Source organism: Saccopteryx leptura, chromosome 10, assembly GCF_036850995.1.
Source record: "Saccopteryx leptura isolate mSacLep1 chromosome 10, mSacLep1_pri_phased_curated, whole genome shotgun sequence".
Taxonomy (NCBI): Eukaryota; Metazoa; Chordata; class Mammalia; order Chiroptera; family Emballonuridae; genus Saccopteryx; species Saccopteryx leptura.
The window spans coordinates 8,518,995-8,536,120 of record NC_089512.1 but is presented as its reverse complement, the minus strand read 5'-3'; the positions used below and the strand labels follow the sequence as shown (position 1 = coordinate 8,536,120).

At 51.9% G+C, this 17,126-nt stretch overlaps 1 protein-coding gene and 1 pseudogene across 1 annotated transcript; both read right to left on the bottom strand.

Annotated features, from left to right (window-relative positions):
* Positions 1-2,411: 2,411 nt before the first annotated feature.
* On the bottom strand, positions 2,412-5,876 carry LOC136381805 (serine protease 44-like). Its single transcript, XM_066350338.1, has 6 exons — positions 5,679-5,876; positions 5,508-5,580; positions 5,122-5,278; positions 4,255-4,520; positions 3,349-3,503; positions 2,412-2,651 (listed from the first exon to the last, which is right to left on the bottom strand). Exons 1-6 carry the CDS (start codon positions 5,874-5,876, stop codon positions 2,412-2,414), a joined length of 1,089 nt encoding a protein of 362 aa, XP_066206435.1.
* Positions 5,877-7,399: 1,523 nt separating this feature from the next.
* LOC136381804 (eukaryotic translation initiation factor 3 subunit K pseudogene) lies at positions 7,400-7,825 on the bottom strand (annotated as a pseudogene).
* Between the last annotated feature and the right edge of the window lie 9,301 nt (positions 7,826-17,126).

Below are 17,126 nucleotides of genomic sequence, written 5' to 3'. Positions count from 1 at the left end.
CCCACTGCACCGTGCAGCTCCAAGACGCGAAGGGCTCGGGCTTTCATGGGTTTTTTACAAAAGGATGCCACCTTTGAATCCGCTGGTGTGGATCCCCTAAGATTCCTTGTCAGGGACTGAAAGCCAGCAGGGTCTTTGGAGTTTAGATTTTGGGGGGACAGGTGTGGGGAACTGGCAGTAAGCTGACAGGCTGCCCAGACCCCCACCTCACTTGTTCTGTGAAGTTGCTAAAGGCTGTTTTTTTCCACACCTCCATGTTAGCTGTGGTGCTGGATTGTTTATACTCCTCCTATCCTCCACATCCCTGGAAAGACTGGAGGCAATTTCCTTTTATTCCTTTGTTTTGTGAAGTTAAGATGTTATGTCTGGTGAGAGTTTTCTGCACTTGGTAGAATTCTTGGGATACCTTGGAAGTGTGACTTTGTTTTAATGATCCCTTTGATCTGCTAATGGCCTCCCTTTGCCCTATGAATAAAGCAGGTAGGGGGGTGGAGGCCCCCCTTTTGCAAACTGTCTTCTGCATTGCAGGAAGTCCTCCCAAGCCCATCCTTTTTCTCTTTAGGTCTATTTTCTTAATTCCGCACCATTCCCACCCAGGACCTGGAATTACTAGCCGTGCTGGTTCGCAGCAATTCCTGCTTCTCTTGTCCAGTGTGGAGGGTCCAGCTCTGGGGACCATATTCCCCAGCCTGGCATCCAGGGGGGTTCACGTGAATTCCCACCTATAGGAGGTGACTAGAGGTGATGTGCATCACTCCCATGCCAAGGCAGTCAAGAGGAGGTGGCCTTCTGTCCGTGTTGCTGCAGAGCAGTGGTTCTCAAAGTGTGGTCCTCGGAGCAGCAGCAGCACTTAGCAACTTGTTCAAGATACACGGCCTCAGATCCCACCCAGACAAACGGGATTGGGAACTCTGGGAGTGGAACCAGCAGTCGGTAGTTTATCAAGCCCTGCAGGGAATTCTGATGGAATTCTGATGCAGATACAGCATGAACCGCAGGGCTGAGTGGAGCCATAAGGAGGAAAGCTACCTGGTGACCAAGTTATAGGAACAAGAAGCTAAAGTGACTGTCAACCAACGGTCAGTGGCTTCTTAAAGCAGCTGGTTGGACCTGTATTAAGAGATGGGGTTCGCTGTAAGCTCTCAGTCTCTCAGCATCAGCCATCCTCAGGCAACATGGACTGACATAGACTGCCCCCTGAAGCCCTCGGACAATCTGGGAGGAAGGCCTTTACCCCTGCGGGAGCAGGGAACAGAATATTGGGAGAGAGGTGGTCAGCATCTAGACACAGAGACTCAGGGACACGGACCCTGGAATAAGAAGAAAGAATTAGATCCCAATAGAGAGCCTCTCACTTGCCCTCCTCCCGAGGGGAACGCCAGTCTGGGGTAACAGCGTGGGGGGGGAGCAGGAGAGGACAGACGTTCTGCCTGCCCCAACGTCACTCTGGCTCCAGGTCCAGTTTCTCTTGACCTCCTGTTCTGAGCTGTAGAAGCTTTTAAATTAGGCTATAAAGCTCCCTGCAGACATGCGGACAACCATCCCAGGAACACAGGGAGCAGGACCCGGCTGCCTAAAACCATTCCTAGGACTTGCAGTGAGCAGATGGAGCTGCACTGCTCACTCTAGGGCTTAATAAAAACTCTGCATACTTCCTAAGCTACATGGGAAGCTAGTCCACCACAAGGTGTGTTATATGCAACCTCACAATGTCCAGGATAGCAGAGCTTCAGAACACACAAGATATTCTCCAAACATTTATTCAACTGACGTCAGGAAACTCCACACGCCTTAATGTCTCATAACAAGTTGGGGTGAGCCCGGATGTGGACCCCAGGGCACTGAGGAAGAGGGTTCCAAGACTGGTTGACCCAGGAAGGCTTGTGTGGCACAGGCTGGCCACACAGAGGGATCCGCCCTGAGGTGCGGAGACTTCTCCCCACCCAACACAACCGAGTCCTGTGGAAACCACACCACAGCAGGGACAGGGCAACGTCTCGGTCACTCTCTCTGGACCATCACCAAGCTGACTGGCGTGACAGTGTCAGGTGAGAGCTTGGAACCACCCAGGTCTGATGGTGTTCACCGTTGACAACGTCTCTTCCCTGGAGACGTGCTCCAAGATGTCCACTTTGCAGCACCTGCTCCGCCTGGCAGGGCAGCTGGCCCTCCAGCTGGGACGCTTTCACCCCTCCCTCCCAGCAGGCAGAACACAGCCGAGGTGTGGGCGGGGCTGAGGCAGGGGGCTGGAGCACCAGACAGGGACACTGTGGGACTCCAGTCTTGCCTCTGCTCTCTGTGGTGTGGCTTTGACAGGGTCGGTGGGTCCCAACTGGACAGGTCGGAGGGCAGGACACTGAGAAGGAGTGGGGGTGGGCGGGGAGGCCTCGGGGCAGACCGTGTGGCGGTGATCACGGGGTCTCCAGGATGCACGGCAGGGGCAGCAGCAGACACAGGGGGAGGAGGAGGAAGACTGCCGAGCCTCCAGAAGAAAGCCGACTCATCTGGTCAAGGACCCAGTCCTTGTAGAAACTAACTTCTGTATAAATCCCAGGATAGCCTTTGCGACCGCAGCCGATGCCCCAGCTCACAATCCCCACCTGGACCCATGTGTCATTCAATTCACAGACCAGAGGACCCCCCGAGTCTCCCTGGAGAAAGAAAAAGAAACAAACAGAGAAATGGAAGAGAACACCGTCACAACAGGCTGACTGCCCTCCAAGGCAGGGGGACACGGGCATGCGTGGGGCTTTCCGGGAATGGAGGAGGAACAACCAGAACAGGCTGACTGCCCTCCAAGGCAGGGGGACACGGGCATGCGTGGGGCTCCCCGGGAATGGAGGAGGAACAACCAGAACAGGCTGACTGCCCTCCAAGGCACAGGGACACGGGCATGCGTGGGGCTCCCCAGGCACCCACCATGCCCAGGCTACTGAGGAGATTTGGAAGTTGAAAAAATTTAAAAACCATTTGTACACATACTCAAAAATGGTACATAGAAATACTGAATACAAAGAGAATATGTAACACTGAGACAGCAGTATGAATCAAGTCCTGCCCTGAGTACACTGCCTACCACATAGAAGGGGTTCAAACCGTGTGACCTGTGGTACCGTGTTCCCTGCCTAAACCCCCCCCCCAGCCCCCCAGGCAGAATGAGCTCCTCTCTACTAAAGGGCTGGGTCAGGCACGCCCAGCGGAGCCTCAGCGCCTTGTCCCATTGGTCCCCTTAATTTGAATGAAGGGTGAATAGAGGCGCCGGCAGGTGATGCAGGCCCTGCTGCCTGTGGATGAAGGACCTCCGGGGACAACCACAGTGAAGAGGCGACAGAAGGGCCACGGACTGACCTTGCAGGAATCCTTTCCTTGGGCATTGTAACCACAGACATGCCCTTTCCTGACTACGTTACTCTTAATTTCCAACTTTTTCTTCATGATCTCATTACATTTCTCATAGTGAATGATCTTTTGCTCAGCCTCCTGAAGCACTTCTGCCTTCTGATCTCCTGAATCTGTAAAGATAATTAAGGAGCAGGTGGCTCTGCTAGTGGGCCAGGAGACTCTGGCACCCACCCTGGGTCTCACACGGTATGTTCGCAGACACCCTCCCAGGGCACCGAGTATTGTCCGCACCTGACATTGGAGGGAAATGAAACCCAAAGTTGGCATGAGCAGAGCAGGGAGTAAAAACCAAAACCAAGACAAGAGAAGGAAGGACCCATCAGGACAGGAAGAGGTAGGCCCTCCTTACCAGCCTGAGAAATCAAAACCAAGTATCTGTCACTCTGAGTACCATTAGTAACAGTGACAAGTATCCTATAACTCAATAAAGAATCTTTAGTTTGGAGCAGGACCACAGACTCTTGGACAGGAGTGCCCCAAGATACCAAATCCAGCCTCTCCCCAAGGACAGGAGGCCCTACAGCTGCACCGAGAGGCCTCTGCTCACCTACAGAAAACTCCCTCAGCACCAGGGCAGGTACTTCCAATTCGGACCAGGTCCGATGAACAGACTCATCAACTCCCCTTCCCTGAGCTAAAACCCCCCTTGCTCGTCACCCTAGCCCCTGGGCCCTGACATACAAACAGAAACGGCAACGCCATCGACTGATCCCCAGCACCATCCCCTCCGCCCTCCGCCCTCCGCCCTCCCCCTCTCGCTAGAGAACTGCCTCCGGTGTCTCCCTTCAGCCTGCAGGCCGGCCTGGGGCCCCAGGCAGCCTCTTCCCTGGCCTGAATTTGCAGCAGTTTTACCTTCTTCCCTCAGTAGTCCCCATCCAGTCACCCAGCAGTCCGTGTCAGTTTGCACCATGAAAGACTTTTCAGGGAAGCACACAGGCTGGATGTGTGAGGAGTAATTCACGGGGAATTCGAGCAGAATCAGAGCAATGTCATGTTGGATTACTCCAAGAAAGCTGTAATCCGGGTAGATAACGATGTCTCGAACTGGGACCGTGACTGTCGTTGGAGAGGTCTTCTTCCTGTATATGTCTCCCAGCACCACTGTGTACTCCCAAAAGCTGCAAAGAGATGCTGCAGGGTCTAGAGTCCCCTTGCACACGTGCCAGGGTTCTTCCCAGCCCAGCCCTACCTCCGGTGCCAGCCATCGGCCACGCCCCTCCCTCCCAACCACAGCCCTCCCCCAGACCCCTGGCCACTCTCTCGAGTGGTTCTCCAATGAGCAGCAACATAGCACGTGAGGACTTGTCAGAAATACAAATCCTCGGGTCCCACTCCGGACCTACTGCGTCAGAAACTCGGGGGCTGGGGACAGGCCATCTGTGTTTTAAGGAACTCGGCAGGTGTTTCTAGGCCCCTTGAAGTTTGAGACCACTGATCTAACCACACTGCTCTGCACACTTCACTCCCCTTAAATAGTCCCCACACACAGTCTCCCCCTGGCATCTCTCCCCGCTTCTTGCCACTTGGTGGAGGCTAATCAGCACCGGCTTGACACAAGTGGCTTTGAACCCGAGTTAGCGTCTTGCCTTTCCAGGCTACTGAGGGCTGAAACCTCTGACTACAGCCTGAAGAGGAGGGACCGGGACCCCTTTACTCAGATCAGGGAGGACAGGACGGGCCCGGGGCCCCCCAGCCAGGCCCGGAGCCTGGAACACTCACCCGTATATGCAGTGGGCCGCCGTCAGCACCCACCGGCTGGCAATGAGGGAGCCTCCGCACACGTGCTCATCCTCCACCCTCAGGCTCACCTGCCACGGCCACTTCTTCTCTGAAGCCGGCCTTCCGCCCACGATCCTCATAGTCCGATGGCCACACACTGGGGCAGGTCAGGGAGGGGAGGAAGGGAGGGAGTAAGGCGGCTGAGAATGCCCAGAGCGAGGCCATGGCCGCCTCCCCACAGCCCTCAGACGGTGGGCATGTCCTCTCAGGACTCCAGGGCAGGCCTGGGGCCACCCAGACTCCCCGGGGGAAAGTCACAGCCCCTCAGCCCCTCCTTCCCACCCAGGCAGGGACCTAGGCCCGTTGGCTCCACCCAGAAACATCACCTGGGGAAATGGGCCGGGTTCCCCCTGCTTTGGCCTTTGCTGCTGCTGCTAGTGTCGGTGGAGCTGAAAGAGCCTGTGGGAATCACAGGCCTCAGGGTAAACGCCACCAAATGGAGGGACGCGGAAGCCACTCGGGATTGGGGGGGCCTCATAGAGTCCGGGAGCCCCTACCGGTGGCAGTGTCCTCCTCAGGGTCGCCCCGGGGTCCTGGCGGGCGCCCCCCGAGGGCGTCGGGGAGGGGGTGGCGGTGAGGGAGGGCCACGCAGACCCGCCCTGCGTCCCCTCCGCGCCGGCCTGGGCCCCATGGAGCCGGGGCTGAAGGAGCAGGAGCCAGAGCAGGAGGCCCAGGGACACCGTGAGCACCGCCATGGCCTTCGCCCTCTGGTGGCGCCCCCTCGCGGCGGCGCCCGCCTCTGCCTTGGAATTGGTGGGAAACGGGAGTCCTGGGAAGAATCACATCACACAGCGGCCGCCGGGTCACCTGGGGGTCAGGGCCTGGCACCACCTGGCTGCGGAGTCGTCACTCAGGTGAGTGGACTCTACTTGCGTGGACTCTACTGGGGCGCTTCCCAGGCACTCAGCGTGCCCCGGCCTAAGTCCCTGGCCATGAGAGGCAGCCACCCAAAGCGCCACGTTCACGTTCACGCTCACGTTCACGTTCACGCTCACGCTCTCCTTCACGCTCACGTTCACGTTCACACTCTCGTTCACGCTCTCGCTCTCGCTCACCTTCACGCTCACGTTCACGTTCACGCTCTCGCTCACGTTCACGCCCACGTTCACGTTCACGCTCTCGCTCACGCTCTCGCTCACGCTCTCGTTCACGCTCTCGCTCACGCTCACGTTCACGCTCTCGCTCACGCCCACGTTCACGCCCACGTTCACGTTCACGTTCACGCAGATGCATCCCCAACTCCCTGATGCACCTGGATTAGGCCTTTCTCAGCGTTTACTTCCGCTACTTGTTTGCAATAAAAATTTAAACTCCTTAGCATAAAGGTTGCACTTAACATTACTAACCACTGCTACCTTAAAAAAGAAAAATCAACACCCACATGATAAGAGCCATTAGCAGAATGCAAATTAAAACCCCAATGAGATAGCACTGCACACCTAACAGACTGGCTAAAATGAAAAATGGTGACAAGCCCGACTTCTGACAGGGATGCGGAAATATTGGATCATTCATCCATTGTGGTAGGAATGTAAAATATTATAACCTGCCTGGAAAACAGATTGGCGGTTTCTTAAAAAATAAAATATGTAACTACCATATGACCCAATAATTGCACTCCTGGGCATTTATCCCAGAGAAATAAAGATTTATGTTCACACACACACACAAAAATAACTGTTCAAATGTTTATAGTAGCTAAATTCATAATACAGTCGTCCCCCCTTATCCACGCTTTCGTTTTCTGTGGTTTCAGTTACCCGTGGTCAACTGCAGTCCAAAAATATTACATGGAAAATTCCAGAAATAAACAATTCATAAGTTTTAAATGTCCCTTCGTTCTGAGAAGCATGATGAAATCTCGTGCCCCTGCCCTGTCCGGCCAGGCATGTGAATCAACCCTCTGTCCAGGGTGTCCACCGGCTACTCCCCTTCGTCGCCATCTCCAATATCAGGTCGACCGTCTCAGAATCACAGTGCTTGTGTTCAAGTCACCCTTATTTTAATCATGACCCCAAAGCACAAGAGTAACGACGCCGGCAATTCGGACATGCCCAAGAGGAGGTATAAAGTGCTTCCTTTAGATGAAAATGTGAGTACACACTGCAAGCTATTCTGAGACAGACCACATTCACGTAACTTTTATTACACGATATTATTATCATTGTTCTTTTTTTTTTCCCTTAAGGCAACAAAACTTTATTAAACGCCTCCAAAGTTATTGGGAGGAGGCCATGAAGCTAGACACGCTGTCAAAGCCGATCGGCTCCATGATGCCCCTGGCTGTGACAGTCTGGCCCAGCTCATCGGTGCTGCAGCCGCGCTTGCTCATCCACACCGTTAGCTGGCTGTCCATCAGGTCCCCGAGCATCTCGGCCGGCAGCCAGCAGCTGATGTGCTGATAAGCGATACTCACAAATTGGCAGATAAATTTCCGGGCAGAATCTTCCAAACTAGTTGTACCTTCCAACAGGTCCGTGTCTCCATCCAGGGCTTGCCAGAAGGCCTGGAAGTGGCAGGTGCCCGGCTGGTCTCCCGAGGTACAGAATCTGTTGAAGGCCCATTGGATCATGCACTTGGACAGCGTGAGGTCAGTGTGGGGCAGGTTGGTGAGGGCCTTTAGCAGGATCTGGGCAGTGATCATGGTCTAAAAAAAGGCTAGGTGGAACTGGTACAGCTTTGGGACAGCCAGGTTGGCTCCCAGAGCATAGCCATTCTCCTTGGCCTATGTCTCCACATAGCACTCCAGGGTGGCCCAATTTTCAGGCTGGTACCTGTCAATACCCTTGAGCAGCTGGCCCACATTCACTCACATCTGTTCAATCACCATGACTACTATCACTTCCCACAGGGGGAAGGAATCGAAGTTCCCATAATAGTTCTTTTCTTATTCCGAGTTGTTGTTGATCTCTTGTTGTGCCTAATTTCTAAATTAAACTTTATCATAGGTGTGTATAGTACATAGTACAATTTACCCTTGAACAACATGTGGGCTAGGGATGCCAATACCCTTCACAGTTAAAAATCCACATACAGCCTGACCAGGCGGTGGCACAGTGGATAGAGTGTTGGACTGGGATGTGGAAGGACCCAGATTCGAGACCCCGAGGTCGCCAGCTTGAGCGCGGACTCATCTGGCTTGAGCAAAAAGCTCACCAGCTTGGACCCAAGGTTGCTGGCTCAAGCAAGGGGTTACTCGGTCTGCTGTAGGCCCACGGTCAAGGCACGTATGAGAAAGCAACCAATGAACAACTAAGAAGTCGCAATGCGCAACGAAAAACTAATGATGCTTCTCATCTCTCCGTTCCTGTCTGTCTGTCCCTGTCTATCCCTCTCTCTGACTCTCTGTTTCTGTAAAAAAAAAAAAAAAAAGAAAAATATAAGAAAGATAAAGTACATTTACAATACTGTACATATTTATGGAAAATATCCAGATATCAGTAGACCCATGCAGTTCAAAGCTATGTTGTTCAAGGGTCAACTGTATATATAGGAAAGAGAACTATCCATGGTTTTAGGCATCCACTGGAGGTCTTGAAATGTATTCCACACAGATAAGGAGGGACTACAATAGCCAACATCTGAAAACAACCCTGCAATAGACAGAATAATAGCCTCCCAAAGCTGTCCCCGTTCTAATCCCTGGAACCTGTGAATAGATTACCTTCCATGGCAAAAGGAGTGTGATGAAATGAGAAATGTTGAGGGGGTGAGTGCACCCAGATGAGTGGCCACAGTGTGTTGTAGTTCCTCCCATCACGAGGTGAAGTCAGGCAGCCTTGTTAGGTGGGGCTGCATGATCTGGCAATTCCCAAGGTGCTAGTTTGCTGTGGTGAATAACAATGTTGTGAGGTGATTCTGCTACTTCCTATTTAGAGCGTCACAGTACACTCTGCTACTGTTTTGGAGGAAGACTATACTATCTGCAGCAAAGAAACTACACTATTTGAAAAGCAACTCCTGTGGTGGCACAGTGGATAAAGCGTCGACCTGGAAATGCTGAGGTTGCCAGTTTGAAGCCCTGGGCTTGCCTGGTCAAGGCACATATGGGAGTGGATGCTTCCTGCTCCTCCCCCCTTCTCTCTCTCTCTCCTCTCTAAAATGAATAAATAAAAATTAAAATAATAGTAATAATAAGTTTAAAAGAAAAGCAACTCCTGACACACTACTGAATGTCAGACTGAGGGACCTTCAGTGAGGAAGAGCTCAACACCTCCCACCATAGGATGGATATTTAACCACACATCTATTCTATGACCCATCCCTCCCCCCCAGCTTTACTCCCAAAAGGAGCAAAAGCATATAGAACAAAACGTCCTGTACTCCACGTTTATTGGCAGTGTTAGTCATAATAGCCCCAAACTGGAAACAACCCAAATGTCCATCAACAGGAGGATAAACAAACTGTGGAATAGTCACATGATGATTACTATTCAGCAATAAAAAGGAATGAATTAATGATACAAAAACAACATGGAGGAATCTCAAAAACAGTATGTGGAAGGGAAGTAGCCAGACACAAAAGAGCACTTACTGTATCGCTCCATTAATATGAGGTTCAATTACATGCAAATCTGATCCAATAGCAATCAGAACAGTGCATACCTCTGGGAGGGGATGATTAAAACGGGACACAAGGGAATATCCTGGATTGATGGAAATATTCTCTGTAAAAATTTGTGTGATGTTAGGCCCTGGACAGTTGGCTCAGTGGTAGAGTGTCGGCCTGGCGTGCAGGAGTCCCTGGTTCGATTCCCAGCCAGGGCACACAGGAGAAGCGCCCATCTGCTTCTCCACCCCTCCCCCTCTCCTTCCTCTCTGTCTCTCTCTTCCCCTCCCGCAGCCAAGGCTCCATTGGAGCAAAGTTGGCCCGGGCGCTGGGGATGGCTCTGTGGCCTCTGCCTCAGGCGCTAGAATGGCTCTGGATGCAACAGAGCGATGCCCCAGATGGGCAGAGCATCGCCCCCTGGTGAGCATGCCGGGTGGATCCCGGTCGGGCGCATGTGGGAGTCTGTCTGACTGCCTCCCCGTTTCCAGCTTCGGAAAAATAAAAAAAATAATAAAAATAAAAAACTGTGTGATGTTAGCATGGAGTATACATTTGTGAAAACGTATAAAATTGTATGAGACAATGTGCACATTTTACTATCTATAAAATATACCTTTATAAAGAAAACAATATAAAATTTTACTAAGAGATAATAGTCATTTATTGACATAACAATTTAACCTGAAAAAAAGGTTTAAATTAATACAGAAGGAAGCAATGGTATATAGCAAAATAGAAATAAAAAGGAATTTAGTCTTAGTAAGACATGACTTTAGCCCTGGCCAGGTAGCTCAGCTGGTTAGAGCATCGTCCAGATAGACCAAGGTTGCAGGTTCGATCCCCAGTCAGGGCACATACAAGAATCAGCCAATGAATGCATGGATGGGTGGAACAGCAAATTGATGTTTCTCTCTCTCTCTCCCCTCCTCTCCTTTCTCTCTCTCTCTAAAATCAATAAATGAAAGAAATTTATTTAAAGAAATGACTTTTAATACTTATATTCATTACCACCCAGAAATAAAGCCCCAGAGAGAATACCAAATTGAATTTGTTAGGATGAGATTTTTCTATGAATAACTGAGACCAAAGATGACAGTGGCTTAATTAAAAGAGCAAGTTTTTTCTCTCCTGCATCAAGAGCTGTGATGGTCACCCTACAAGTTCCAGGGAGCCCAGTTTCTTCTCAATTCCTGCTCCTTACCCTAAGCATGCTTCTCATGTCCCCAAATCCCATCACCGCGCAGACATTCCAGCCAGGAGAGAAGAACGAGGTGAGGAAGGGCTGTCCTCACTCTTAAGAATACTTCCCAAAATTCACACCCCCCATGTGTTTACACTTTATTGGCCAGAGTTCGGGCCACACTCAGATATATTGGGTGGCTTAGAAATGCAGTCCTGGCCCCAGCCGGTTGGCTCAGCGGTAGAGCGTCGGCCTGGCGTGCGGGGGACCCGGGTTCGATTCCCGGCCAGGGCACATAGGAGAAGCGCCCATTTGCTTCTCCACCCCCCTCTCCTTCCTCTCTGTCTCTCTCTTCCCCTCCCACAGCCAAGGCTCCATTGGAACAAAGATGGCCCGGGCGCTGGGGATGGCTCCTTGGCCTCTGCCCCAGGCGCTAGAGTGGCTCTGGGCAGAGCGTCGCCCCCTGGTGGGCAGAGTGTCGCCCCTGGTGGGCGTGCCGGTCGGGCGCATGTGGGAGTCTGTCTGACTGTCTCTCCCCGTTTCCAGCTTCAGAAAAATACAAAAAAAAAAAAAAAAAGAAATGCAGTCTTTACCTGATCACCCATTCGCCCAGACAGAAAGGGTCAAAAGATGCCAGGGGACCCATTATCAGTCTTGACCCCAGTCCATTTCTTTTTTTTTTTTTTTTTTCATTTTTCTGAAGCTGGAAACAGGGAGAGACAGTCAGACAGACTCCCGCATGCGCCCGACCGGGATCCACCCGGCACGCCCACCATGGGGCGACGCTCTGCCCACCAGGGGGCGATAATCTGCCCATCCTGGGCGTCGCCATGTTGCGACCAGAGCCACTCTAGCGCCTGAGGCAGAGGCCACAGAGCCATCCCCAGCGCCCGGGCCATCTTTGCTCCAATGGAGCCTCGGCTGCGGGAGGGGAAGAGAGAGACAGAGAGGAAAGCGCGGCGGAGGGGTGGAGAAGCAAATGGGCGCTTCTCTTGTGTGCCCTGGCCGGGAATCGAACCCGGGTCCTCCGCACGCTAGGCCGACGCTCTACCGCTGAGCCAACCGGCCAGGGCAACCCCAGTCCATTTCTTTATCCAACTAAATATTCACATGGATCTTCTTTTCAGCTGAAAAACTCACAAATGCCCTCCCCAAAGAAGGTAACCCTCCATCTCCATGAACAGGGAAGGGGATCGGGCAGTCGGGGGCTCTGCATCACGGCCACGAGCTCCTCTGGGCCCGTAGGGCAGTGAAGGGAGTGAACCAGCACAGACACAGTGAACCCCAGCCTATCCTCTCCCTGGGCTTCAGCCCTGTGTTTTGCGTAGCTTGGCCAACGGGATCTTGTGCTCAAGGCTCTACATCCTAGAGGGGGAGTTGCTGAAACAGGCTGTTCACAGGGCTTGCGGTCAGTCCAGATGCAATGCCCTGAGTCCTCTTGCTCCAATCTCTCTCGCTTCCTCCTTCCCAGAGGCAATCTGAAATCTCAGCAAACTCAGCTACAAAGTTCCCTGCAGACACGCTGATGGCTGAGGAGAACACAGCCAGACCCAAGTGCTGGAAGCATCTGTGGAACTCACATCAGGGTCCACAAGGCCCACCCCTCTCTCTGCAGGGGTTAGAAAGCATCAGAAACCTCTTCCTAAAAAAAATGTGAGCTAAGTTCTCTTCAGTGGCCCCACATCCCAGACCAGTTGAGATGCAGAACAAACAAGCCATTCTCCAAACATTTATCAGCTGACGTCAGAAATCACACTCCTTCATGTCTCAGCACAGCTTGGGGTGAGCCCGGATGTGGACCCCAGGGCACTGAGGAAGAGGGTTCCAAGACTGGGTTGACCCAGGAAGGCTTGTGTGGCACAGGCTGGCCACACAGAGGGATCCGTGCTGGGGTGCAGGGACTTCTCCCCCCCCAACACAACTGAGTCCTGTGGAAACCACACCACAGCAGGGACAGGGCAACGTCTCGGTCACTCTCTCTGGACCATTACCAAGCTGACTGGCGTGACAGTGTCAGGTGAGAGCTTGGAACCACCCAGGTCTGATGGTGTTCACCGCTGACAACGTCTCTTCCTTGGAGACGTGCTCCAAGATGTCCACTTCGCAGCACCTGCTCCGCCTGGCAGGACAGCTGGCCCTCCAGCTGGGACGCTTTCGCCCCTCCCTCCCAGCAGGCGGAACACAGCCGAGGTGTGGGCGGGGCTGAGGCAGGGGGCTGGAGCACCAGACAGGGACACTGTGGGACTCCAGTCTTGCCTCTGCTCTCTGTGGTGTGGCTTTGACAGGGCCGGTGGGTCCCAACTGGACAGGTCGGAGGGCAGGACACTGAGAAGCAGTGGGGGTGGGCGGGGAGGCCTCGGGGCAGACCGTGTGGGGGTGATCACGGGGTCTCCAGGATGCACGGCAGGGGCAGCAGCAGACACAGGGGGAGAATGAGGAAGACCCCTGGATACAAAGAGGTAGTCTGGTTTTACCACTGCAACTATCCACTTAGCACAGAAGGCAATGTCTGTATAAATTTCAGGCTCATTTTTACAACCACAGCCAACGCCCCAGCCTACAATCCCCATCTGGACCCACATATCATCATACTGACAGAGCAGGGGCCCCCAGAATCTCCCTGGAGAAGGAGAAAGAAACAAACTGTTGGATTGGGAGAGCACCCGGGAGGAGCAAACTAAACCGGTCGCACCCCACGGCCCCGGGGGGATAGCACGCCCCGCCTTCCCCACGCCCCGCCTTCCCCACGCCCCGCCTTCCCCACGCTCGCCCCAGGCCCTAGTTCCTGCACAGGTGAGAACTGAAAACTGAAAAGTTAATGGGAAAACTAGTATCTTCTGAGGATATTATGACTGGTTACTTCCCAAACTGCAGTCGTGGTTAAACATTCTGGATATCACCTCTGATGACAGCCCCCTCGATCCTTCCATCTAGCCTAAAGTCCCCCTAGAGGCCCTAAGCCCTGAAGCCAGCTCCCTCCATAGTGTGAGCTCCACTCCCAGACGTACCCCACATCACGCAGAACTCTTCTTGTCCTTTCCCAAACCTGCGCTGGTGACCCCACCACTAACCAGCTCAGCCAGAGACGCTCAACTTCTCCCTCACCGCCAGTCAACAAGAACTGAGGATTCAATCGTTGTTTTTTTTTTTTTTCTGTATTTTTCTGAAGTTGGAAACGGGGAGGCAGACAGACTCCCGCATGTGCCCAACCGGGATCCACCCGGCATGTCCACCAGGGGGCGATGCTCTGCCCATCTGGGGCGTTGCTTTGTTGCAACCAGAGCCATTCTAGCACCTGAGGCAGAGGCCACAGAGCGATCCTCGGTGCTCGGGCCAACTTTGCTCCAATGGAGCCTTGGCTGCGGGAGGGGAAGAGAGAGACAGAGAGGAAGGAGAGGGGGAGGGATGGAGAAGCAGATGGGCGCTTCTCCTGTGTGCCCTGGCCGGGAATTGAACCCAGAACTCCCGCACACCAGGCCGACGCTCTACCACTGAGCCAACCGGCCAGGGCCTGGATTCAACCTTTTAAACTTACCTTCTTCACACACACCCCCACCACTGTCTCAGGTCCTGCTCAGGACTCAACATCTTTCCCTAGTCTACAGTCCTGCCTGGACAGTATCTAGAAACTTGGTACAGCATTCCAGGCCACTCATATTCTGACTCCAACCCCCTTCTCTGGCCATAGTTACCAGCTCATTGCTCCAGACCTGTAAAACTAAACATGACAAGTTCCCTCAGACCTCTGAGCCACTGTATATGCTTTTCCCTCTCCCTAGAATGCTGTTCTCCTCTTTCTGAAAAATCCAAATACTCATCCTGTAAGGCCTGGCTCAAATGCCCCCTCCTCAGAAAGGCAGCTTGGTGCGGAGGGCAGACTGCGGGCCCAGGAGTCCTGTAGGCACTCATAGGCGGACCTTAAACTAATGTCTTCAGACCTCACCACACCTATAGAATAGGTAAGTCTGTGCTGTGGGCTTGTGCTGTGGTTAAACTAAGCTAACGTGGGTAATGCTCACACCAGCACCGTAAGTGCCGCATAGAAGGAACTCAATGAAAGGAACTTAGGTTATTCGTATTACCTGTCTGTCAGGCACTGAGGGCTGCTCCCTTCTAAGGAACAGGCCAGGCCAGCTCAGGGGACCATGAGGGGTTCTCCCCATGCACCTCCTCAACTAAGGGTGAAAGGAGGAGGCAAATAACCCAGGCCCTGCCCCTGGGAATGAGGAAGCTTTGAGAGAACCACCTAATGCAGAGACAGAAAAAGGTCCATGAACTTACCTCACAATGGCTTCTTTTGCAGAAACAGAAAAAGCCATTCTAAAACTCCTATGGAATCTCAAGGATCTGACTCTCAAGGATGGATCTGAAATGGCCAAAATAGTCTTTTTTTATTTTTTATTTTTCTGAAGCTGGAAACGGGGAGAGACAGCCAGACAGACTCCCGCATGCGCCCGACCGGGATCCACCCGGCACGCCCACCAGGGGCAACTCTCTGCCCACCAGAGGGCGATGCTCTGCCCCTCCAGGGCGTCGCTCTGTCGCAACCAGAGCCACTCTAGTGCCTGGGGCAGAGGCCAAGGAGCCATCCCCAGCGCCCGGGCCATCTTTGCTCCAATGGAGCCTTGGCTGCGGGAGGGGAAGAGAGAGACAGAGAGGAAGGGGGGGGGTGGAGAAGCAAATGGGCACTTCTCCTATGTGCCCTGGCCGGGAATCGAACCCGGGTCCCCCGCACGCCAGGCTGACGCTCTACCGCTGAGCCAACTGGCCAGGGCCAAAATAGTCTTGAAAAAGAGAATAAAATTGGAGGACTCACACTTTCTGATTTCAAAACTTACTACAAAGCTACAGTAATCAAAACATTGTGCAACTAGCCTACCACCAGACATACAGACCATTGGAATAGAATTATAGAATAGAAAAACCAGAAAAATTCTCACATATACAGTCAAATAATTTTCAACAAGGATGTCAAGAATGTTTAATGGGGGCAGGACAATATTTTCAACAAAGGTACTGGGCCTGATCAGGCGGTGGCGCAGTGGATAGAGCATCAGACTGGGATGCAGAGGACCCAGGTTCGAGACCCCAAGGTCGCCAGCTTGAGCGCGGGCTCATCTGGTTTGAGCAAAAGCTCACCAGCTTGAGCCCAAGGTCGCTGGCTCCAGCAAGGGGTTACTCGGTCTGCTGAAGGCCCGCGGTCAAGGCATTTATGAGAAAGCAATCAATGAACAACTAGGGTGTTGCAGCATGCAATGAAAAACTAATGATTGATGCTTCTCATCTCTCTCCGTTCCTATCTGTCTATCCCTGTCTATCCCTCTCTCTGACTCACTCTCTGTCTCTGTAAAAAAAAAAAAAAAGGTGCTGGGAAGACTGGATACCCACATGCAGAAGAACCCTTACCTTACACAATACATAAAAATTAACTTAAAATGGATCAAAGATTTCAATATAAGAACTAAAACTATACAATTCTTAGAAGAAAACATAAGGAGAATATTGGATTTGGCAGTGATTTCTTGGCTATGAAATTAATTTGGACTTCATCAAATAATAACTTTTGTGCAGGATATTACCCATAGAGTAAAAGATAACCCATAGAATTGGAGAAAATATTTGCAAATCCCGTATCTGATGAGGGATTCATATCCAAAATATATAAAGAGCTGCTACAACTCAACAATAACAACCAAAAAAGTTTTAATGGACAAAGAAATTGAATAGACATTTCTCCAAAGATACACAAATGGCCAATAAACACATGAGAAGATGCCCAGTATTTCTAACCATTACAAAAATACAAATCAACATAACAGTAAAATACCACTTCACACCCATTTTGATGGCTAAAAACAAACAAAACAAAATACGACAAACAACAATACAGAAAATAACAAGTGTTGATCAGGATGTGAACAAATCGGAACCCTGTACGTTGCTGGTGAGAATTTTAAATGGTACAGACACCGTGGAAAGAAATACGGCAATTTCTCAAGAAATTAAACAGAATTGACATGTGATAGAAATTCTACTCCTATCAATGTAGGGATGTAGCCAAACAAACCGAAAGTGCAGGCTCAGATAAATATTTGTGCACCTCTGTCCATATCCTCAAAACCAGTGAATACGTTACCTTACCTTAGAAAAGGGAGTCTGCAGATGTAATTAACCTTAGGGACTTTGAATGGGGATATTATCCTGAACTGTCTGGGG